This window comes from Nicotiana sylvestris, chromosome 4 (assembly GCF_000393655.2).
Source record: "Nicotiana sylvestris chromosome 4, ASM39365v2, whole genome shotgun sequence".
NCBI classification, from domain to species: domain Eukaryota; kingdom Viridiplantae; phylum Streptophyta; class Magnoliopsida; order Solanales; family Solanaceae; genus Nicotiana; species Nicotiana sylvestris.
Window position 1 is genome coordinate 113,378,100 of NC_091060.1, and position 25,987 is coordinate 113,404,086.

The following is a 25,987-nucleotide window of genomic DNA, read 5'->3' on the forward strand; positions in this document are numbered from 1 at the left end:
TATTTGCTAATTTTAATACAGAAAGAACCAAATGAGGCCCATAAAATTGATTTAAGGTTTGTCATTGACAATTTTAACAAAATATCTAAACAGTAAAGGCCTCCAAACTTTGCCTATGACACTTACAAAGCAGACAATGAACCTGAAATTATTCAAAAATCCAAACCAGAACAAACAAGACCATAGAAATTGATCAAGAACAAAACACCACCATACGACTTAGATGTTATTCACCTAAGTATATCCAGACCATGACAGTCCAAAATTAAGTACAATGCTAAGAGTTCAACTATCAAAACTAGAAATTAGCTAGAAGATTCAACGAATCGAGCAATAAAAGCGATGTAATACAGAACATATAACTAAATCATAAACAGATGGATTGAGGCCATGCTTTAAACTCCATTTCCATTCTATACTTCAAGTCTAGCTTCAAATTCAGTAAAGTCCAGGAATATGTACCTGAATACAGCAAGATAACAGAGGAAATAAGCTTAGAGCTTAAGAAGGAACAGCGGCAGTAAAGCAGCAGCAATGTAACAGTGCCAAATCAGTAAATCAAGCAAACTTTCAAACCGGCTCAACCAATTTGAAACCCAGATGCTCGACTTGTAAATTTCAGAAACTCTAATGAACCAAAAAGGAAACAAAGAACCAAAATCCAAAAGCAAATTTTTCAACAAATTTCAGTGTTTTAATGTTTGAAAGAGACTCAGCAGTTTGCATAAATTTTCAGTGTTTTTCATTCTCCCAAAATCTGACTTGAGAGTGAAGAAACAATGCCTTTTATAGGGAGCTTTAGGGTAGCAAAAATGAGTCAAGTTATTTGTCCTTTACCCCTTTTCAAATTTTCATTTTTGTTATTGAATCCTTAGTTTAAAATTAATTTTTCAAAACAGGTCCCAATCTCCAGCTTCTAGGAAGCTTCCTATTCAGTTAAAAGAGATTCTCCTACCTAGAATTCCTAAACTACCTCTTAGGATCCCTGTTTTTACCTTAGGAAACCAAATGGGTCGAATTGACCCAATAGCTCAACCAGACCTGGGCTAAGATCCGATCCAAGAAACCAAACAAACCCCTTGAGGTGAAGTCTAAACTGTCCTCAAAGCCCAAGCAGCAAAGATAAACTAAATCGAATCAGTAACAACAGAAGGAAAATACTTAGGATTTCGAAAACTAAAACCTACACTAATTGAATGATTAATACAGAATTGACTAAGTTAACCAATTGAAATAAACATAATTAAACTAAACTACGATACTAAAATAATAAGGCAAAGTCAGAAGTTTGAACCTAAAACTAAACGAGTGAACACACAAAATCAAGCGCAACTTTTAAAGATTGAAAAGAAAAACTAACAAATGAACGAAAATAAATACGACCAAACAAATTAACCTAAAGGAAAGACCTAGGCTCGAAACTAATCACAATTTCAATCAGAAGACAGACCAACCAGAATACACGGAGAAGAAAAGAAGCAGAATAAGAGGTGAAACAACAAGGACAGACAAAAAGAATGAAGAAAAACTCACCAATCAAGCTTGAAATCGAGACTGATATTCTGTTTTAGCCCAAAACAATATCAGCCGCTTGTTCTTGGTCAAGAACAAGCGAATATCATTATTTTATGATAAAAAAGCCTTGAACAAACAGGGAATTCGGAGGAGTAGCCTTGCATGCACATGTTCTATTTTAAGCTTTTAGGGCTTGAACTCAGATTCAAGATTCGACGAGTTCCGGACAGATTCGAAGGAAAAGAAGTGAGGATCCGAAACGGGGAGGTGAAGGGGAGTCTGTGGCATAGATTTGGGGTTGATTGGGACCGGCGCCTCCACCGAAGATGGCGAGGATTTTAGGGCGGTGGATTAGGGTTAGGCTTGGGTGTCTCTAAAGATGTAAGAGACGAGGGAGATGAGTTAGGGGGTTCAATCGGACAGTTTTATATAAAATAGGGCTCAGTTCTGAACCGTCTGATCAAGTAAGATCGAAGATCCTGATCAAAGGCTTGGGGAATTTAAAATTTTGGCCCAAAATTCAATTCTTTTCACTTCTTTTTCCTTTTATTTATTTCAAAACTCTTTTTCTTCCTCTTTTTTTTCAAAATTAAAAATAAAACCTAAATTAATTTCTAATACAAATTATTCTACTAAATTAAATTAGTTAACTCTAAATAACAATTATCACAAATAATTAAATACCAAACTAAAAGGAAAACTACCAAAATTCGAAACTCAAAATTAAAAATGCAAAAAATAGTTATTTTTCGTGATTTTTTCATTTTTGTAAAACACTAATTTACCAATTAATCTAAAAATATAAAATTAAATCCTAAATGCAATGCGTAATATTTTGGTACTTTTCATGATTTAAATAAAACTTAAACATGCACAAAATTGCAAACAATTAAATAAAATTCCTAAAATGGTAAATAATTAAAAAAATCTATTTCTTGGGATTTTTATAGGTGCATTTCATATAGGGCAAAATTCACGTGCTCACAGCTGCCCCTCTTTGCTCGGAGACACGAAGGGTTTTCGAGCAAAGATAAAATGAGCAATCACGAGAGATTTTTGCCCGTTTGACACTCCATGAGAAGCATTTTTGAAAAGAATCTAATCGAACCTTGCTTCAAAGGTTGCCTACATATCCTTGGTTATAAAGGAATCAGATTAGTGTAGTTCTGGAAGTTTTGGTAGCTGGGACTACCGGGAGCTGTGATTTTACTGTTGCTGCCGTTACTGCTTGATGACCCCCTTATTACACCAAAAGGAAAATCAAAAGCTAAGATAGCTAAACATATCAACTACGAGTTACAAGATTCCTATCTATAAATCTCTTGAAGCTTGATCTTGAGTCTTGGCTAGGTTCTGCTGCAGACTCCGATCTGAATCTTGATGCTCATCAGCTGTAATCGCTGGTTTATTCTTCAGCTTTAGATCAAGGCGGGACATGAGAAGCTTGTGACTTCAATCATATCTTGAGCAGTCTGCATCCCTCTCCGTTTCAACCTTTGAGTTCACTTCTTTATTTTTTGTTCTTTTTCTCCTTTTCTTTGTTTTGGATTGAGACTCATTCTTTTGGTCATCTCGAATCCTGCGCCTCGAGGTCAAACCTGCTCAGACACCAAAACAGACAAACGAACGAAATTTTTCTGCCCCAGTTTTTACTAGAAAAATTTCGTGAGTTATTTGTAACTAAAACCTACATTATTTCTCTATTGAAAGCAATAAAGTAAGGATCGTGTGTCCTTAGGAGGAAAGATTAGGGAATGGAGCTCTATATCTAAAACTCTCAACTTAGGGATTGGAGCCCCAATGTTGGCAAAAGCGACTAGGGAATGGAGGTCATATGTTTAAAAAGCTCAATTTAGGGATTGGAGCCCTAATGTTGGTAAAAGGAGAATAGGGAATGGAGAACCTATGTCTAAAAACATCAACTCAGGGATTGGAGCCCTAATGTTGGCAAAAGTCGACTAGGGAATGGAGTCCCTATGTCTAAAAAGTATCAACTCAGGGATTGGAGCCCTAATATTGGCAAAAAACGACTAGAGAATGGAGACCCTATGTCTAAAAAGCATCAACTCAGGGATTGGAGCCCTAATGTTGGCAAAAGGTGACTAGGGAATGGAGACCATATGTCTAAAAGGCGCAACTCAAAGATTGGAGCCCTAATGTTGGCAAAAAAAGGCGACTAGGGAATGGGAGCCTTATGTCTAAAAAGCATCAACTCAGGGATTGGAGCCCTAATGTTGGCAAAAGGCGACTAGGGAATGGAGGCCCTATGTCTAAAAGGCTCAACTCAGGGATTGGAGCCCTAATGTTGGCAAAAAAGGCGACTAGGGAATGGGGGCCCTATGTCTAAAAAGCATCAACTCAGGGATTGGAGCCCTAATGTTGGCAAAAGGCGACTAGGGAATGGAGGCCCTATGTCTAAAAGGCTCAACTCAGAGATTGGAGCCCTAATGTTGGCAAAAAAAAGGCGACTAGGGAATGGGGGCCCTATGTCTAAAAAACATCAACTCAGGGATTGGAGCCCTAATGTTGGCAAAAGGCGACTAGGGAATGCAGGCCCTATGTCTAAAAGGCTCAACTCAGGGATTGAAGAATGTTGGCAAAAAAAACTAGGGAATGGAGGCCCTATGTCTAAAAAGCATCAACTCAGGGATTGGAGCCCTAATGTTGGCAAAAGGCGACTAGAGAATGGAGGCTCTATGTCTAAAAAGCATTAACTCAGGGATTGGAGACCTAATGTTGGCAATAGGCGACTAGGGAATGGAGGCCCTATGTCTAAAAGGCTCAACTCAGGGATTGGAGCCCTAATGTTGGCAAAAAAAGGCGACTAGGGAATTGAGGCTCTATGTCTAAAAACATCAACTCAGGGATTGGAGCCCTAATGTTGGCAAAAACGTCAAAGATTGAGGTTGGGAATGCTAAGCTATCATCATTTATTCATTCATTCATTTCATTTTTATTTTTTTTTAAAAAATTCTTATTGTTTTTTTTTATTGTTTTTACTTTATTTTTTCATTTCATTTTATTCCAATAAAATGCAGGAAAGAATTTTGAAGGGAAACTTCCCTTTGGGGTTGATTGTTACTGCGAAGCTGTTTCTAGCTTTTGCACAGCTTTTCTTTTGGCTGCACCTACTTCCGCATGGTTGCCTTGGGCCGCACCTGTTTCAATTTTAAACAAAGAACAATTATTAGTTTGAAACGGTGGTTGGTTTTGTGGCCTTGATTGTCTCGATCACTCGATCTCGGCCCGAACCTTTTTTGAGAACCTCTACTGCTTGGTGGTTTTCTGAAGATTGATCTATCTTTCAAACCAAGGGACTCAACTTTTAAGATTTCATGACGGCTTACCCGTGTGGGGCTTCGACCCTTTCACTTCATTCCGCCTTTAGGGCTTTTGCCTTTGGCTTTCTTCTCCTTTTCAATAATTTTGATTTCAAAGCATCAGCTATCATGGCCAGTCGGGATCGACTTGATGCACCCACTGAGGCTGGGTACTTTGTATTAGTTTTGCCACATTTTCTTGCCACATTTTCTTTGTATTAGTTTTGGAATATAGTTAGACAGAAAGGGATTCAAAGAAAAGTAAACAAAGGACAAGAAAGTGAATTTAAGGAGAAGTGTCCCTTTCGGGGTGGAAAGAAGGACTTATCTGGAGTGCATGCAGACTTCAAGAGATATGACATGCTTCTTGGACTGGATTCCCGATTTGCGCAACCATCCAACTTCTCATAAACCCATTATGACCCGTGTTTTAAAACTGAGAAACCTTGCCAGGACTCTTTCAGTGCCAATGGTGGTAAGGGATTTCTTCTTTTTGATCGACGGCGCCCTTTGCGGGTTTTCGCCAATCGACCTCTCTCATTTCTCTTCTCACCGTCGTCTGATAGTGCTCTTTACGAGTTTTTACTAACCAGGCTCTCACGTTTCCAATTTCTCTCCTCACCGTCGGCTTATGGTGCCCGTAGGTTTTACCGATAAGACTCTCTCATTTTATTTTTCTCATTTTGATTGTATCAGATCCAAGCAACTGTGTTTTCTAATTCCGATTAATCAGAAGGACTTGGACAAGGTTCGGGTAAAAGAGATTTGGATCGCATTACAACTTTGGAACCGTTCGAGTGGGATCATCGCCTCACCATTACATCATCTGCCCCTGTTTTGCTTTTCGGGGAAAATTGGATTTTTGTTTTGGTGTGACTGAACCCCAGAGAGAGGCTGCCTACGTATCCTTTCGGAATCAAGTCAAACGTAGTTCAGGAAAACATTTTGCTTTTGTTGTTGTTGTTGTTATTATTATTATTTTCTTTTTTTTTCGAGTTCCAAAGAGGGTAATGAAAGAAAAGTAACCGGCTCAAAGGGTTAGCGAGAATGAAAGCCTTCGTCATCCCAATCGGATAGTGCTATTGCTGCAGAAGGACTAGACATAGTACCTTTTTACCGCGTCTGCGTTCACAGCTGCCTCGAGATCATTTCCTTCGATATCTCCCAAGTACAATGCTCTTCTAGGCAATATCTTTCTGATGATGTATGGGCCTTTCCAATTGGGAGCAAATTTCCCTTTTACTTCCTGATGATGGGGAAGAATACGCCTTAGAACGAATTACCCCACTTTAAAATTTCTAGGCCGCACTTTCTTGTTGTAAGCACGGGCCATTCTTTGTTGGTACAACTGCTCGTGGTAGACTGCAGCATCAATCAGGGTCAACTGCTCCAGGCGGGCTTTGACCCACTCACTGTATTCAATTTCAGCTTCCACAATGATCCGGAGAGAAGGGATTTCAACTTCCGTGGGTATTACGACTTCAGTGCCGTAAACCAAAATGTACGGGGTTGCTCCGACCGATGTGCGCACAGTAGTGCGATACCCCAACAATGCAAAAGGCAACTTTTCATGCCACTGCCTAGAACTTTGAATCATCTTTCTCAAAATCTTTTTGATGTTCTTATTTGCTGCTTCAACGGCACCATTGGCTTTGGGATGATAAGGAGTAGAGTTCCGATGTGTTATCTTGAACTGTTCGCATATCTCTCTCATCAAATGACTATTCAAATTTGCAGCATTATCTGCAATGATAGTTGCAGGAATACCCAAATGGCAGATGAGGTTAGAGTGCACGAAGTCTACCACAGCTTTTTTGGTGACAGATTTGAGAGTGATTGCTTCAACCCATTTAGTAAAATAGTCGATGGCGACCAATATGAATTTATGCCCATTTGAGGCTTTTGGCTCGATTGGCCCAATGACGTCCATGCCCCAAGCGACGAATGGCCAAGGTGCTGACATGGGATTCAGTTCTATGGGCAGTGCATGAATCAAATCCCCATGCACCTGACACTGATGACACTCCCGAACAAAACTAAAACAATTATTTTCCAAGGTCATCCAATAATAGCCCGCTCGGAGGATTTTCTTTGCCAAAACGTACCCGTTCATGTGGGGGTCCGCACACTCCTGCGTGTACTTCATACATGATTTTTCCAGCCTCTTCGGCGTCAACATATTTTAACAAGTTGAGGTTCGGGGTCCTTTTGTACAGGACATCACCACTCAAAAAGAAACCACTTGCATATCGTCTAATGGTTCTCTTTTGGTCCCCACTGGCTTGCTCGGGGTATTGTTTAGTTTTCAGAAATCTTTTGATGTCATGATACCATGGCTGAACATTTGACTCTGCCTCAATTGTATTACAGTAGCCATGCCTTTCCCTGATTTGGATTTCTAAGGGATCAATATGGGCATTGCCTGGGTATGGCAGCATCGAGGCCAAAGTAGCAAGCGCATCGGCCAGTTCATTATGGAAATAAGGGATGTACCTGAACTCTATTGACTTGAATCGCTTACCAAGATCTTCCACATGTTGTCTATAAGGAATAAGCTTGACATCTCGGGTTTCCCATTCTCCTTGAGCTTGTCGGATAATCATATCCGAGTCTCCCATGATTAACAACTCTTCGACATATTGGTTGATTGCCATGTTCATACCCATAATGCAGGCTTCATACTCGGTGATGTTGTTTGTGCAGAAAAACCGAAGCCGGGCTGTGGCTGGATAATGCTAGCCGGTGGGTGAGATCAAGATCGCCCCAATTCTAACACCTTTTGCGTTTACCGCTCCATCAAAGAACATTTTCCAAGCATGAGTGTCTTCAGATATTGCCTCAACTGAATTTACCTCTTCATCTGGGAAGTAAGTGCTCAAAGGTTGGTATTCTTCATCAACCGGGTTCTCAGCCAAATGATCTGCTAATGCTTGGGCTTTCATTGACGTAGACTATGTCTAACTCCGTGAGGAAGATCTGCCACTTTGCTAATCTCCCAGTGGGCATTGGCTTCTAAAATATGTATTTTAAAGGATCCAACCTGGTTATGAGGTAAGTGGTGTAAGCTTGCAAATAATGCCTCAGCTTCTGAGCGACCCAAGTTAAAGCGCAGCAAGTTCTCTCCAATAAAGTGTACTTGGCTTCATAACTGGTGAACTTCTTGCTCAGATAGTAAATGGCATGCTCTTTATTTCCGATCACATCATGTTGCCCAAGGACACAATCGAAAGAATTTTCCAAAACTGTCAGATACAAGAACAGAGGCCTCCCTGGCTCAGGTGGGACCAATACAGGCAGATTCGACATATATTCTTTGATTTTATCAAAACCCTCTTGGCACTCATTTGTCCATTTGATTGCCGCATCTTTCTTCAGTAATTTGAATATGGGTTCACACGTGGATGTTAACTGAGCAATGAATCGGCTGATGTAGTTCAATCTTCCCAACAAATAATTAAATACCAAACTAAAAGGAAAACTACCAAAATTCGAAACTCAAAATTAAAAATGCAAAAATTAGTTATTTTTGGTGATTTTTTCATTTTGGTAAAACACTAATTTACCAATTAATCTAAAAATGTAAAAGTAAATCCTAAATGCAATGCGTGATATTTTGGTATTTTTCATGATTTAAATAAAACTTAAACGTGCACAAAATTGCAAACAATTAAATAAAATTCTACAAAATTCCTAAAATGGTAAATAATTAACAAAATCTATTTTCTTGGGATTTTTATAGGAGTATTTTATATAGGACAAAAATCACGTATTCACAGCACTCAGAGTCACTGAAGGTGCTGATCTAGAGGAGGAAGAAATGACCATTATCACAAAGGACTTCAAGAAGTACCTTATGAGAGGAAAGGGTCCTTCAAGAATTAGAAGCTATAGCAAACCAATAGTTCCTAAAAAACAAAACAATAAGGGGTGTTACAGGTGTGGGAAGACTGATCACCACATCAAAAACTGCCCTCAATGAGAAATTGAATGGAAGAAGGAAAGAGCTGAACGAAGGAACGTGAAGAAGGAATAGGTTCATCCCAAGAAGAACAAAGGATCAACAAAGGCTATGGTTGTTGCCTGGGGAGAAAGCTCAGATGATGACTCAGTGGATAAAGATGGAGATGAACAAGCACTTATAGCCATTGGAGAATCTGATGAGGAATCTGAGGTAAGTATAATTCATCTCAAAGACAAGATTAAGTTTTTGTCTGAAGAAAGGCTATCTGTTACTCCTAGATTTCATTGATGAATCTAAGGTAATAAACAAAGAAAATGAATAGTTGTCTTTGAAAGCTAAGTGCAAAAATCTTGAACTTAGGGCTAGTGAAAGTGATAGCAAAAATACTGAGTTAAAGAACCAGGTTCTTGAACTTGATGCCACTGTAAGCACGTGATTTTGCCTTATATGAGAATTACTCCCAAAAAATTCAAAAATAAAATGATTTTTCTTTGGTGTGCAATTTTGTGATATTTTTGTGATATTTTGAATAATTATTTGTATGTCTGTGCATGTTTATTTGTTAAATTAATAAAAAATACAAAAATATGTCGCATTTTGCATGTAGGATTTATTTCTACAATTGTTAGTAATTAAATTTGTTTTACAAAAATTAAAAATTACAAAAATAGGCATCGTTTGCAATTTTAGCATTTAATGTCCAAATATACAATTTTATGCTTAATTATTACTTAATTGTGCGTTAATTGTTATTTGGAGTTAATTTGCGCTTTTATAACTTAATAATAGTTTTAGTATTTTTATAATTTAGTTTTAGAGAAATAAAAGAAGAAAAGAGAGCGAAAATATAAGGAAAGTCGGAATTGGGCCTCTTCTTCAATTTCAAGCCACAGGCCCAAAAAATGGCTCAATCTTCCCTACGACCCAGTCCATTTCGAACTGGGTCGACCCAGTCCATAACCCAAAAGACCCAAACCCCTTTTGTCTTACATTTTACAAAAAAAACAAAACAAAACAAAATGAAGAAAACCCTAAAAATTGCAAAATCATCCGCCACCCTCCTATCATCTTCTTCTTCCTCAAGTTCCAAGTTGCCCTCCCATGTCCGCCCGTCGACCACCCTTCGTCCAACAGTTGACGCAGCAACGAAGCTGCTCTCCGACCACCCATGACTACATCGTCTTCATCTCCTTCTTCTTCGTCCGAATTCCCTAGCCCAATCCGCCATTGACGAGGCTCGTCGAGCTCAAGCTTGAGCTCGACGTCCATGGCTGACCATGCTGCTTCTTTTCCTCCTTCCGAGCACGTCGAGCTGCTGCTGTGGTTGCTTAGATCTTTTCCGTCCAAACACCACCTCCGAACGACCCCAGCCACGCCGGAACAACACAAAACGAACCAAGATGTCATGGCTGTCCGCTCACGCACCTGCTACTGCTGCTAAGCAGCTGTTAGTGCTTCCTGTCGTCCTCCTCGATGGACTGCTGCTTCCATGGTTGTCGTTGATGCTGCTATCACTGCTTGGACGCCGCTGCTAGTTCGTCGCCGCTGCTGGGTCGTCGCCGCTGCTGCTTTGTCGCGGCAGTGGCTTCAGCTGCCCCCGACGCTGCCGCCTCGCCTTCGTCCTCTTCACTTCGGCCTCGCGTACACGGATGAGTTTTGGTCGATGTCGTTCGTCGTTGGTTAGTCATTCGTTGTTTCAATACGGTTAGTAGTTTTGAATTTTATTTTGTCCGTATTTTGCTTTGATATTTTTCGAATCTAAAATCGGCGAATGTTTGTTTTATTCATGTCTATGGTTAGATATTTGATTTTTGGTTTTGTTCATGTTCATGTTGTTTGTTAAATTAATTTTCAGATTTCAAAATAGAAGTTTAATTAGTTGTTTTCATATTCATTTCATGTTTGTATTATTGTTTAAATGAATATTTGTTAGTTTGATGTTTGTTAGATTCAAATTGAAATTTAATCAACTATTTCTTCAATTTGTTTCATGTGTTTATGTATTGTTAGAAATTGTTAATATTGTTAAGTTCAAGTTTAAGTTCATAATTGTTTCTTCGTCGATCTTGTTATTTGTTTAAAGAATTTAGTTGTATTAAAGGAATATATTGTTTTAATCGTTTAATCCGTCATGTTTGTTGTCTTAAAATAGATTCATTCATGTTCATACTTTGTTTGGATGATCTTGAATCCGAATTTTGTATAGTTTGATTTCTTGTTTACCATTTATGATTATTGCTTGAATTGTTCTCATAATCTTGTTTAAAGTTTAATATAAGAATTGTTTGTTGTAATGTTGTTAGAGTTGATTTTAAGTTCAATATGATTGAATTTAGAAATCTTCATACTTTGTTTGTTGTTGTTGTTGAATCCGAAAATAGGATTGTTTGTTGCTAAAATATTGTTCAATCAAATTTTAGTTGTTCTTTGTTGTTCAATTTGTGTTCATGTGATTTGTTGTTGAAATGTTGTTAAAATCGTGTTCATGTGATATTGTTGTTATGATGTTCATCCGTGTTCATATTGTTGTTTGAACATTGTTAGAAATTGATCATATTGTCTATATTTTGGTTAAGTTTGATTAATTGATGTGTTATAGCTGATGGGTAGTTTGGTAATTTATAGTACTTTCGGGGGTAAAATAGTAATTTGCAATAGGGTCAGAGGGGTAGTTTAGGAATTGTACATTTTGTAATTGTTTATATGAAGCATGGGGGACAAAATAAAATGGGGTGGGTGGTGATATGATTATTTAATATAAAGGGGGGACAAGATTTAATTTAAAGGGGGAATCTTGCATTATTTTATGTTAGGCATGGGGGACAAAATGAAATGGGGTGGTGTGATATGTTTATTTAATGTAATGGGGATGAGTGGGAAGATAATGGGTTGGGTAGAGAAAAAGTATGGATTTTAATTAATTGAAAGGTTTATGGGATGGGTTATAAGAAGAGGTCTTGAAATCAGAATGGAGGAGACACACAGACAGAAAAGATACGAGAAAAAATACACACACAGATAGAGAGAAAAAACGGACAGAGAATAGAAGAGAGAAAAATTCCGAAAAATATTTAAGCTTTCAAAATAAAAATAAGAGCTAAAAAATCTACTGCTTTCTTTCTTTGTTTGAAATTAGTATTAATGGTTGTTGTTTCATTTAAAGCTTAAAGCTTTTGTTTTTGGGATTACTACTCCACCGGTCTGTTACTGGGTTGTTACTGTTGCTGGGCAGTTGTTGCTGTTGTACTGTTATTACTGCTGCTGATTCTCATCTTCATTTTCTTTTGCTTCCAATATCAGGTACATATCTGTAAATTCATGTCACGAAAAGCTTCAACATGACAAATTAATGAAGTTCGGGAATTATAATTCTGTTTTCCATTCGTTCAAGTTCATTAGTTAAAAATTTGGTTTTTGTTTCAGTTGATTAATATAGTAGTACGTTTGGCGTAATGAATATAAGATAATTGTTACCTCTTAAAGTTCGTTTAAGCGTTGTAATAATATCATCTATTTCGGAATTTTCATTAAGTGAAGTCATGATTGAAATATCAAGGTAGGGAACATGGCATAAAATGGGCCATTAATTACATCCCGTAATATTGTTAGCTAAATGTAAAGTAGAATGGAAGTATCAAGAAATTACATTATTAGTATATCTTGTAAAAAATCTGATTTTGGTTTAGATTGATATAAGTTGTATGTTCATATATGGCATGATGATGAGTATATATATAATCATATGTGGAAGGTGAGTTGATACAGCTCGTTACGAGTTTAGAATATTAGGAATGGTTCAAACGTACAACTATATTGCATGTGATGTAATTTTATTGAATCAATTTGTATAATAGTTCTCTTTCTTATCAACTTGACTCTTATCTTCCATTGCAAACATTAACCAAACGATTATAACTTTGGATTAAAAACAAGTAATGTAGAAGGTGATTAGGTTTCGTTTCACCTTCAGAAAAAGTGTATATGTATAGTACGGTACAATACTACGTTTTGTGTGTTGGCTTGTCTACAAATAACGGGCGCATTCTAGTTATTTTCTGCGCTTAAAAATAACCAATAGCAAATATTTCCATAAAAGCAAGGTTTTTCTTTACGCTTTAACAAATGTCTGAACCCTTTTATGTGCCAGGGTGCGAGTGCGGCAAAAACTGCATGATGCAAGACTGTTGGGATGATGGTGAAGCTGGACGCCGCTACTAGGCGTGTATGAACAAGTTTTATAGGGTTCACGACGAACCTGTTTGCAATTTTGAAGTATGGATTGATGAACCCTGTCAGCAGGAATACTACAAAGAAAAGTTGCAGTATTTTCATTATTTGTGTTTGAAGCAGTGGGAAAGAGAGCGACAATCCAAACGAGAAGTTGCGGAGTTGAAGGAGAAACTCAAAGAGGTGGAAGAAAAAAAATAAACTGGAAGACAAATTTAAGTGGTTGGAGCAGAGAATACTAGGCAGTCGTGACTAAACAATGACATGTACGTGTTGAGCCTAGTAGTGTATCTTTATGTTTCCCGTGTCATGTGCTTTCATTAGTTGTACTGAATTTAAGTTATGTTAAGTTTCTATGTTTGTGTTTGTGTTGTACTGTTAAAATAAAGAAGAAGCGGGCCTTGACTATTTTTTAAAAAAATTATTTTTATCTAAGACAATTTCTTGTAAATAATAGCTTTTATATATATATATAATTTACAAGAAATTGCTTTAGATAAAAAAAAATTAAAAAGAATAATAGCTCGGAACACTTAGGCCCGTTTAGCCCGTTTAGGCCTGTGGGCCCAGCCCATTTAACCCGGGACCATTTGGGCTTAGGCCCGTAGTGGACCGGATCCACCCTCCAGGACCGCTAAGCCCGGTACTGTTCGGTTCGGGACCGCCAGAGCCTGAGACCATTTAGCTCATTTAGGCCTGGGCCTGACCCACAATACAGCCTTAACCATACCAAAAAGAAAAGGCAAAATTGAAAAATCTGCAAAAAAATAAAAATAGAAAAACTCAAGATTTTCTTATTAGGGCCTCAAATGAGAGTCCGGAACCCAATTGTGGTTCTTTTGGACTCAAAATACATAAAGAGGTGGGAAAAAAAGGTGACATTTTTATGTATAGCGCCACAATACTTGGCGTTATACAGTAACGTTAACTGTGCAGTTACTGTATAGCGCCAAGTATTGTGGCGCTATACTGAAAAAGCTGACACACCCAGGTATAGCGCCACAATACCTGGCGCTATACATAAGTTTTATATATAGCGCCTGGTATTTTGGCGCTATACTCCTTTTTCCTGGCCCCACCAACAATTCCAGACTTCAATAATTCAAAAGAGTATAGTGCCAACTTTTTGGGCGCGATATATATATATAAAAAAATTCCGGCTAGCCATTTCCTATATAAAGAGGTTAGGATTGTATAGAAATTCATTCAAAAAAAAAATTAACTCTTGTTGAAACGTTTATTGTTGTTAAATTCTCCAACATTTTTTCATTATGTCTGAAGAGCGTAGAATAAGAGTTTCATTATATTGGGGGGGGGGGGGGGGTGAGGTTGTGATGGAGAATAACTTTGTGGGCTACAGTTTACCTGCTCAGTGTTATGTTAAATTGCCACTTACAATAGAGTACGATAAATTGATATCGTTGTTATGCAAAAAAATGAGTGTGAGGAAACGTTCAGTGATACTTAAAGTAACTGGAAGATATCCGTATGTCATCACTCCGCAAGGGGTTGCTTTTTACTCGGAGTTTAACATCGACGATGATGAAACTTTGAGTGATTTTCTGAGGACTCCGGACGAATGCGGGAAATTTCTTGTAATCACAATGTTGGAGATGTACGTGAAGGTTGAAGCCGTTCCAAAAAATGAGGTTGTGCGTAGTAGAGATAACCCCCAGTCATCGGGTGGTTATTCTGAAGCAAGTTTTGTCGAACAGGTTCCGGATGAAAGAGTTTTCCTTGATTTAAACTTATCACTGTCGGCGAATGAGCAGCGAGAAAATACTTTATACCCTGCTTTCCATAATTCAGAAGACGAGTGGTAAACTTCAATTTTCATTTGTGTTAATTATGTATATTTTTGGCGTATTGAATTTGTATTAACGCTCATATATTTAATAGGAGGTACCGGCCGGATATGAATTTTACAAGTGGTCCATCCGATAGTCATCACCTAATTGAAAACGTCCATCATGGAATTTCATCACATTACGACTTGTAAGTGAAGTGATATAGCCATATGGAAAGCATTTATTAATTCAGTAGCTTATATTTTTGTTGGTTGTGCAGTGAAAACGAGCAAGTTGAACCACTCATACTCACTCAATTGACCGAAAACGACGTATTACATCAGGATCTGGCAGATGCACAAAGTGAGGAACAGAAAAGTGATTACGATAACAATGCCGATGAATCCGGAGACGAGACACCCTTTTTCGTGAGAATGGTGATGAGCAGGATGAGGAGGAAGGACCTGATTTGAAGAGAGGCCCCCTAGACGAAGAGTGTACGAGTCCGAAGTGTCGTTTCATTCAAGGGAGATTCCTTACATTGATAACTTGCCAACTGTGCCGGATGTGGAAACTCTCACAAGGGATTTTGATGAAATCCGGACAGCAATGTAGGATGAGTCTAGACCAACGGTGCTTGCAAAGGGGATGCTTTTTCCTGATAAAGCGCGCTTAAGCAGGGCTTGTAAAATTCACAACGTAAAAGAGTGTCGTGAGATGCAGGTATGGGAGTCAAGTCCGATGGTATACAAGGTTGTTTGCCGCATGTATTTTTGGCCATAGCCATGTAATTGGATGTTGTGTGCGACCAAGAAGAAGACATGTATGTGAAAAGTGGGTAAATACATTCCCACCCACACATGCGAAATGGACACATTCAACGGGAATCACTTCAACTTGGATATTGACTTGATTTCTCTTGTACTTATTCTGCACCTCGAAGCATCTATAAGGTATACAATCAAAGAGTGCATTACATCAGTCCACCAGGAATATGGCCATACCATTACGAAAAGAAAGGCATTTCTCGGGCGCAAACAAGCGTTTGAAATTGTCTACGGTAATTGGGATAAGTCATTTGTATCTCTGCCAAAGTACATGGCCGCACTGCAGCACTTTAACCCTGAGACAGTTGTTGAATGGAAGCTTGAGCAGAGTTCGGGAACACCAGAATACATATTCAATTATGTGTTCTGGGCGTTTAAGCCAGCAATTGATGGTTTTTTGCATTGCCGGCCCGTAATATCCATAGACGGAACTCATGTCTATGGAAAGTACGATATCAAGCTATTTATAGCCGTGGAAGTGGATGATAATGGATAGATAATTCCTCTAGCTTTTGTTGTTTGTGCTAATGAAAGCAAAGAAACGTGGACGCTGTTTTTGAACCACCTGAAAGAGCACGTTGTCAAACAGCGTTCAAGTATTTGTCTAATATCTGATCGACACAGTGGTGTATTAAGTTCTATGGAGAACTTGCCTACATGGCAAGAACCTTATGCATACCACCGTTACTATGTGAGGCACTTTAAGGCCAATTTCTAGAAGACAGATCCCAACAAGGATCTACATGATTTGATGTGAATGGCAGTAACAGACCACCAACAGCATAAATTCCGGAGGCATATGGATTCTATCAGGCAAGAAGACGAGGCAGCCTATCGTTGGTTAATGCGACATGACCCTGAAAAATGGACGTTGTATGCGGATGGTGGCAGACGATGGGGAATTCTTACTATAAATGTGTCAGAGTCCTTCAACGGGTTATTGAAGTCGGCAAGAAGGATTGCCCGTTACAGCCATGGTACGAATGTCGTTCAAGCAGATGGCGGAGAGGTTTGTTGAACGGTTTGCAGTTGCAATGGAATTGATGGAAAGGGGTGTTGAATTTATACCAGTGCCGATACAGAGATTTGAGAAATACAGACGGCGAGCACATTGGCATTCATTTTTGCATTATGATAACGAAAGAGGTGTTTTTGAAGTTCGCACCGCTATCCATAATAATCGGGGTAATAATGTACATACTATAAATGAATCAGCAAGGTTATGCTCCTGTGGGAAATGGTCCATATACCACATGCCTTGCTCACATGCCATCAAGTGTTTTCAACGTGTTGATTATGCGGAGACCAACTATGTTGATCAACAATATAGTGTTTCCAAGTACCTAAACATATATAGTGGTCAGTTGCAGCCAATGAGTGCTGAGCATTATTGGCCTCCAGAACCATTTAAAATGGTGTGTAACAAGTCCTATTTGCGTAAAATACAGGTGCAGAAGAAAACGTGTATACGGAACCAAATGGATGTTAGTGACACTGTTTATGCGTCCAAATGTGGTATATGCTCGCAAACAGGACACAACTGTCGTAAATGTCCTTCAGTTGGTTTGGGTGGCAAAACTAATCAAGCTCGTTGTAGGTGTTCTTCTAGTGTACCTAACTACCCATGAGTTGATATTGTAATAATTAGTTGTTATATCTATGTTGCAAGATTTATGAAATAAAATTATGTTTGTTAACTATGATTTGTACTTTCCCATTTTACCTATTTAAATAATAATTTAATAAAATTATCTGTATATTTATTATGTGTGTGTTGTCTTGTCGAACTGAAAAAAGCTGACCAGCTGACATAAGGTTGTCTTGTCAAAATCATGATATTTAACACGCAAATTATAGCGCCATTAGATAATACGTTATGTGTGTGTTGTCTTGTCGAACTGAAAAAGCTGACCAGCTGACATAAAGTTGTCTTGTCAACATCATGATATTTAACACACAAAATATAACGTCATTAGATAGTACGTTATGTGTGTGTTGTCTCGCCTATAAATAACGGGCTCATTGTAGTTATTTTGTGTGCTCAAAATTTACTAAAAGCAAATATTTTATTAAAAGTAAGGTTTTTTTTTACTAAAAGCAAATATTTCACAAATGGCTCAACCTCTTCGTCCACCAAAGTGCAACTGTAGAAAAGCATGCTTGATGCAAAATTGTTGGGACGGTGGTGAAGTTGGACACCGCTACTGACACTGTATGAACCAGTTTTACAAAGTTCCCGGCGAACCTATTTGTGATTTTGAGGAATGGGTTGATGAACCATGTTATCAGGAATGTTACAGAGAACAACTGCAGTTTCTTCATAATATATGTTTAAGACAACGGGAACATGAAAAAGAAAGCAATAGAATTATTGTAGACTTGAGAGCGAACCTGAAGGAGGTGGGAGAAGAAAAATGGAAAACACAATGGAATTGTGAAGCACAAAAGGAATGTAAAAAAAATATAAACTGGAACTTGCGGAGGTGAAGGCGAAACTGAAAGAGGTAGAAGAAGAAAAAGAACAACTGGAAGAACGATTTAAGTGGTTGGAGCGGAGAATAAATAGCAATCGGGGCTAAACATTGGCATGTATGTGTTTAGTGTATTTTTCATATTTCATGTATTTTTATTATGTTGGTCTGCTATGTTTGTATTTGTGCTTGTGTTTGTGCTGTAGTAATGTTTTCCTTGTTTGTTGTACTAAATTTTATTTTAATTGAAGTAGAAGTTAAGTTTAAGTGCTTGTGTTGTACTAAATTTTATTTTAATTAAAGTGTAAGTTAAGTTTAAGTGCTTGTGTTGTTCTAAATTTTATTTTATGAAACTATCAAATGAATGGAGAACTAAAAAAAGTAATGGGCATATTCGATTAAATATTGTTGTTAATGTATACAAAAATATTGTTTACACCATGTCAATGTGTCCTGCATCCGGTGTGTCTCAATGCAGCCGCTGGCTTGAGGCACATTCCCTCCCGCCCGGGTACACTATCAGGATCATCATCATCAAGTCGTCTCCTTATAGCCGGATGCGGCACAGGATGACATGTATCGGTGGTGCTGTCAGCTCCAGTAGAAGGCTACATAATAATATGAAACTTAGTATAGAAAACTACATAACAATTTATATTGTCTTACTATCATCGTCTCTAGATCCTGAATGTAGTCATCTGTCGCTACATCGCATGAAGCCTTAAAAGGAAATTAATAAAGTTAAAGAAAATAAATAAGTTACAGTTAAAACAAATTCAAATTCAATACTAATAAACTCATACCTACGCATGTGATGTGGAGCCATAACTCAGTCGGCGCCCACTATAAATATCTCGGGTCGGTCTATCCTCAACAGTGGTAGACGGGCTTGGGAAGTATCTACCCCAATCCACTCCTTAAATATCCGAGCCCGTGATCAATAATTGACCCGATGGGGTCACCTGCGATGGCACTTGAGTGCGATAAATTCCAAGGCTGTAAGACGACTTGTCCGTCTCATGCATGCCACCTGCCATATCAGTAACAACATCATCAACATAAGCCTCAATTCCCCCTTGCTGGGGACCACCTTCTCTCTGCTCACAACCACGTCGTCCTGCACCACCAGCTCATCGGGTACCACCAGCTCGTGGGATACCACGACCTCGATGGTACTGCGCTGGGTCTATATAATCAGCCTCGTGTGCCAAACGCTGATCCGATCGGGCTCGCTGCAGTGTCTGGGCAGCCACATCCATGAATCGATGACTATATTCCTGCATAGCCACAGGATCGTGGACATAACTCTGCATCTGCTGCCCCATATGATAGACGGCATGCAATCCAATCGCCTGCACAAAGTAAAAAATGTAAACTACATTTTTGGCACTAAATTACAGGTATATAATTAATAATAACAGAAAACATACCAGGGCCTCGTGTCTCACGGCGTATGGGACATACCGACCGTGTGCCTGATGAACTGGGTTCCCGATAAAAAATCGGGAAACAGTGCGGTACCATGCCATATAACGTTGAATAGAAAAGTGTTGCGGAGGTGGGGTCAAGTCCCCTCGCTTGTCCCAAGTACCTAACTGCTCGTTAAGTCATGCCATAAATGTGTCGTCCACCCTGGACCGATCATCCCTCTCATAATGTAAAGCATGCCATGCAGGCAGAGTCGGTATAGGCTGCGGCAGGCCAAACTGACGAAATACCCGCTCGGAGGCATGATGCTCGACAATATCGAGTCATATGAGCGGGACAGAAGCCCTCCAAATATGTTGGCCGAACATGCAATACGCTGGCAGGGTACCTACCACCTCATCGTTGTACGGCGTCCAGATGAACTATCAAATAAGAACACAAATCGTTAGTATGCGCAACATTAAGTTAATCTATAATAGGTAAGTTTAGTTAGATATTCACCTGTGCGTCCTCCAGCAGATCCAACACATCCTTGCAGAGGGGGAGATTATGATGGGCATCATACTCTCGTGCAAGAGTACGATGCATAACCCACCTACAGGCTAGAGGGAGTTGCGGAATTTCTACATTAGCCGGTAGCTGTGGTAGAGGTAGATGAAACTGTAGAAATCGCTCCCAGACACAAACCTAACATACAAAGTTGACGTAAAGTATAAAATTAACTATAACTAGGTAAACTTGTAACTAATGGACATATTATTTGAATATGTTGTCACCTGTAGAAGTGGCAGAAAGCCACCAACGTCTTTCTGTGTGCCGATGCAAGCCCGACACATCTGTCTGTACAGATATGAGATGACAGCACCACCTCAGCTGTAGATGGTTGTATCCTCGAACCGGGCAATATGATGCAGAAAATAGAGGCTCACTAGGTTCCCCAAAGTGTTCGGGAACAAGACTCCCCCAAATAGAAGGAGCAACAGCAGCCTCGTATATCGCTATACATCCACCTCCGCTGAGTCGTCGGTGATAGTATGGTGGATCTGCACTAGGTGGTCTCTAATGGGGACCAACTGTGTACGACTGGACCCAGACGCTACCTCCTCGTCCTCCGGCATGAAACCTGTGAGCATGTGCAGCATATCCCAATATTCCTGCCGCGAATAATATTTTATGGTCGCAGACAGTAAAACTAGCAAGCCATCAGCGGACAGGCCATATAAAATCTCAGCGTCCTGGAGTGTGATGGTGGCCTCGCCGATGGGCAAATGGAAAGTGTGCGTCTCCGGTCGCCACCACTCAATCAAGGCCGTGATCAAAGCATAGTCGAGTTGTATTCGGCCAATCCTAATAATCCTATATAATCTCATCTCCTCTAGGTAATGGACCACGCGGGGATGTAGAACGCGGGGAGGACTCAAAATCTCCCACAATAGATCCACTCTCCTGGCCGGAAAGTCTGCGTAAGCAACTGTCCGTCCCATATATACTCGGATCTATGTTGGGGCTGTAGGGCTAATAGATCCAACGTCCGAGGGCCGGGATGTATAGTCGCGTCCATGTCGTCAACTGTAAATTCATATTTTTTAATAAATTAATTGTACAAATTATATATATGGGTTCCGGGCTCGATATTTTGAGGACCAGTGACACCAAACAATCATTAATAATTATGTATTTTTATTATAATTTAAATTCATATTTTTAATAACTTAATTGTACAAATTATATATATATATATATACACCTATGGGTTCCGGGCTCAATATTTTGAGGCCTAGTGGCACCAAACTATCATTAATAATTATGTGTTTTTTTATAATTTAAATTCATATTTTTTAATAACTTAATTGTATAAATTATATATATATATATATGGGGGTTCCGGGCTCGATATTTTGAAGACCAGTGACACCAAACTATCATTAATAATTATGTATTTTTATTACAATTTAAATTCATATTTCTTAATAACTTAATTGTACAAATTATATATATATATATATATATATATATATATACATACCTATAGGTTCCGGGCTCGATATTTTGAGGCCTAGTGACACCAAACTATCATTAATAATTATGTGTTTTGAGGCCCAGTGACACCAAATTATATATATGGGTTTTCGGCTCGATATTTTGAGGACCAATGACACCAAACTATCATTAATAATTATGTGTTTTTATTATTATTTAAATTCATATTTTTTTAATAACTTAATTGTACAAATTAAATATATATATATATATATATATATATATATATATATGAGTTCAGGGCTCGATATTTTGAGGACCAGTGACACCATACTATCATTAATAATTATGTGTTTTCATTATAATTTAAATTCATATTTTGTAATAAATTGTACAAATTATATATATATATATATATATATATATATATATGGGTTTAGGGCTCGATATTTTGAGGCCCAATGATACCAAACTATCACTAATAATTATGTATTTTTTTATAATTTAAATTCATATTTTTAATAACTTAATTGTATAAATTATATATATATATATATATATATATATATACACACACACCTGAATATTTTGAGCCCAATAGCACCAAACTATCATTAATAATTATGTATCTTTTTATAGTTTAAATTCATATTTTTAATAACTTAATTGTACAAATTACTAATTATGTGTGTTGATACAATTATTAACTTAATTGTACAAAGTTTGTAGTTTCAACAACCAGTATAAGATATTTAAACAAAAGGAATTCTAAACTAAAATACTACACATTACTACGCTACAAGGCTCTAAATTTTACTACGCTAAAAGGGTCTACGTTTTACTACACTAAAAAGGTCTAGATACTACGCTAAAAAATAATCTAAACTAAACATAAACAACAAATAAATTTAATTGCAAATAAAACACAAAACGACATGAAAACGCATATATATAAATCAGGATATTAACAGACAAATTTATTTTACAAATTTATATTTTTTTAGAAAACACTAATATTAAATCCGAATAAATTTAATATGCTAGTTTCGAAAAAAACACAAACCGAAATAGAACATATTCAAATCAAATAATATGCATTATTATAAATGTTTCAACTTAAAATAAATCGAAATACCTTGATTTAGAATTTTCAGAAAGCAAAAAGATTGAAATTTTGACTCCAAATGTGTGAATCAACAATAACACGAAGCTCTACTCGAATGTGGGACCTACGTTCTTCAAGTTTTATGTGTCGGGGGACCCACAATTTTATTTTATTTTTTTAAAAGGAGGGCAGAAGCGGGTATGGGGTGGGGACCAAGAAGAGAGGAGAGGTTAAAAAAATGGAGGAAGAAACGATGAAGAAGACGGAAGGAATTTAAAAAACGTATGTATAGCGTCAGGTATTGTGGCGTTATACTTGTGCCGTGTCAGCTTTTACAGTATAGCGCCACAATACCTGGCGCTATATATTAATGGTATTGTTATCGTTAATGTATAGCGCTAGGTATTGTGGCACTATATATAAAAATATATTTTTTTTTACCATCTATTTATGTATTTTGAATCCAAAAGAATCACATTTTGATTTCGGTCTCCTCAAATAAGGATAACATAGCAGCTGTTGCTTGACAGCTAATGAAAGCGACATACCAACATCACTCAAAAGGTTTTCACTAAGCTAAGCTCCGCGTTTTTGGACCCACCTTCGAAGACGTGGAATATTGTTGACCGTTAGATCATGATATAATAACCGTTGGATCATTCTGTCGGCGATATGGAGTGGGTGGACTTGGATATTCGGGCACCACGTTCATGGGCTGCCGCTTGTGGGACCTACACAATGACCAAATTTCTTTATTTTTTATTTCTGTGTTTTTTATTTAAAACCTTCTTTTGCCTTCCACCGACAAAACAAAGGAAGTATTAGTACACGTAAGATTATGCCAGCTGTCAGAAAGTTCTTATGGGACCTACTTAGAAAAATCATCGTATTTTTCCTTTATGGGTAGATATGATTGGTTATTTAAGATGGTTGTCCCAATCTAGTGTCTTAATCATTCGGTAAATGTGTTTTGCTTTTGCTTAATCAATTACTCAAATCATGATTAGTTTTTTTTGCTTTTAATCTTTGACCGGAGCTAAGTTTTTCACTTTACTCGCTCACTTATCCTTTTTTTTTTCTTTTTCTTAAATATCAGAATCTACTTTGATAAATTTTCGATTGAATTTTAATTTTCACAAGAATATAAGAAAAATATGTAATAAGTCGATTTTGATATTACCTTTTTAAGCAACACTATCTTTCCGTTGTACTTCTACCCGAAACTTTTTTGATATTTTTTTGGACAAAAAATACGTTTCTAATGTTAAAAAAAATATTACGTAATTACGTAAAACGCAGTACTATACTGTATTTTACTTTAACAGAAATTTGGTCGTTAAAGTAAAACGCAGTATAGTTCTGCTTTTTATTCATAATTTTTTTTTTACTAATTCGCAGTACTATACTGCATTTTACTTATAAGCAGTACAACACATTTGTTTTTTTGTAAAACGCAGTATAATAATGCGTTTTACCTGAAACGTACTATTATACTGCGTTTTACTCTGATTTTCGGCCCCACCAATTAACTGACATAACAATAATTTAAATACATAAAACGTAGTAATGTACTGCGTTTTACATAGAAAAATTCTCGTACTTACCTTATTTAAAGGCGTTTCAATTTTATGAAAATCCATTCAAACTTGCGTTCATACATCTCTCTTCTTCTTATCAATCATTTTTTTACAATGTCTGAAGTGCCAAAAATAAAGGTTTCACTATATTTGGGGGGTGAGGTTGTGCTGGAGAATAACTCTGTGAGGTATAGCTCACCTCCACAGTGTCATGTTAAATTGACGCTTACTATGGAGTACGATAAATTGGTATCGTTGTTACGTACAAAAATGAGTGATAGGAGGCGTTAGGTTAACCTTAAAGTAACTGGTAGATTTCTGTATTCAGTGACTCCGCAGGGGTTTGCTTATTATTCTGAGTTTAACATCGAGGATGATGAAACTCTTAGAGATTTTTTGCGTATTCCGGATGAATACAGGGAATTTATTGTAATAAAACTATTGGAAAAGTACGTCAAGGTGGAAGACGTTCCCAATAATGAGGGCGTGCATAATAGGGATAACCCCCAGTCATCGGGTGGTTATTCTGGAGTAGTTTTTGCCGGACAGATTGCTGATGAAAGAGCTTGCCTTGATTTAAACTTGTCTCCACCGGCGAATGAGCAACCACAAAATAATTTTTCGACTTTATGTAATCAACAAGATAACTAGTAAACTTCAATTTTACTACGCTTTAGCAATGTTTATTTTATGTTTTAATTAGATTTGTATTAACACTCATATTTTTCATAGGGGGTACCGTCCGAATATGAATTTTACAAGTTATGACCCCGCCCCTAGTTGGAATATGCGTAGTTCTGGAGTATTGGACCACGGTGGTCCATCCGGGAGTCATCACCAACAAGAAAATATCCATCATAAAACGTCAAGACAGTACGACTTGTAAGTAAAGTGATATAGCTATATTTAAAGTATTTATCTAGTTGGGTAACTTATCATTTTGTTCTTTTTGTGTAGTGAAAATGAGCTTCTTGAAGCTCCTAACCTCACACAGTTGCCCATAGATGACGTATTTACTCGTTATTTGGCAGATGCGCAGTCAAGAAGATGATAGTGATTATGACAACAATGCGGATGAGTCTGGGGATGACACACCCTTCCATGATGAAGGTGATGAGGAGGAGGAAGTGAATGTTGAACCTGAGCTGACGAGGGAGCATGTTCCTCCTCCCGAACGTGGATTGCCTCACAAGGGATGATGATGAATTTCGGTCAACGATGTGGGATGAGTCTAGACCAGCTGTTCTGAAAAAGGGCATGTATTTCCCCGATAAAGCTCGCCTAATTAGGGCTGTAAAAATCTATAGTATAAGAGAGTGCCGTGAGATGACGGTAAGTGAGTCAACTACGGAGAAATACAAGGTTGTATGTCGTAGAGACTTTATGAGTTGTCACTGGATGTTGCGTGCCACCAAGAAGAAATTAGGTTTGTGGAAAGTGGGTAAATTTTTTAGCGAGCACAGATGTGAAATGGACACATACATTGAGAATCACTTCAACTTGGATGTAGACTTGATTTCTCTTGTCTTGATTCCATATTTGGAAGTGTCCATTAGGTTCAAGATTAAATAGTGTATTACAGCCGTCCACCAGGAGTATGGTTGTACTATAACCATAACAAAGGCATATCTCGGTCGCAAACATGCCTTTGAACTTATTTATGGCGACTAGGATAAGTCTTTTTCAAATCTGCCCAGGTACATGGCCGCACTGCAATACTTTAACCCCGGGACTGTTGTTGAATGAAGGCGTGAGCGGAGTTCGGACAGACCCGAATATATTTTCAACT

The 25,987-nt window shown here is 37.9% G+C and overlaps 1 protein-coding gene across 1 annotated transcript; it reads right to left on the reverse strand.

The window, feature by feature from the left end:
• Positions 1 to 413: 413 nt before the first annotated feature.
• On the reverse strand, positions 414 to 7,489 carry LOC138890020 (uncharacterized). The gene is made up of 3 exons (XM_070173371.1): positions 6,941 to 7,489; positions 5,945 to 6,081; positions 414 to 462 (listed from the first exon to the last, which is right to left on the reverse strand). Exons 1-3 carry the CDS (start codon positions 7,487 to 7,489, stop codon positions 414 to 416), a joined length of 735 nt encoding a protein of 244 aa, XP_070029472.1.
• Between the last annotated feature and the right edge of the window lie 18,498 nt (positions 7,490 to 25,987).

Bases quoted from the DNA above. Each gene is read 5' to 3' on its own strand.
- LOC138890020 (XM_070173371.1), bottom strand. From the start codon at position 7,489: ATGGCAATCAACCAATATGTCGAAGAGTTGTTAATCATGGGAGACTCG. The intron at 6,082-6,940 runs GTACGTTTTGGC...CCCCATCATCAG, and splicing joins GCGGACCCCCACATGAACGG to GAAGTAAAAGGGAAATTTGC. The intron at 463-5,944 runs GTACTATGTCTA...TGCTGTATTCAG, and splicing joins AACGCAGACGCGGTAAAAAG to GTACATATTCCTGGACTTTA.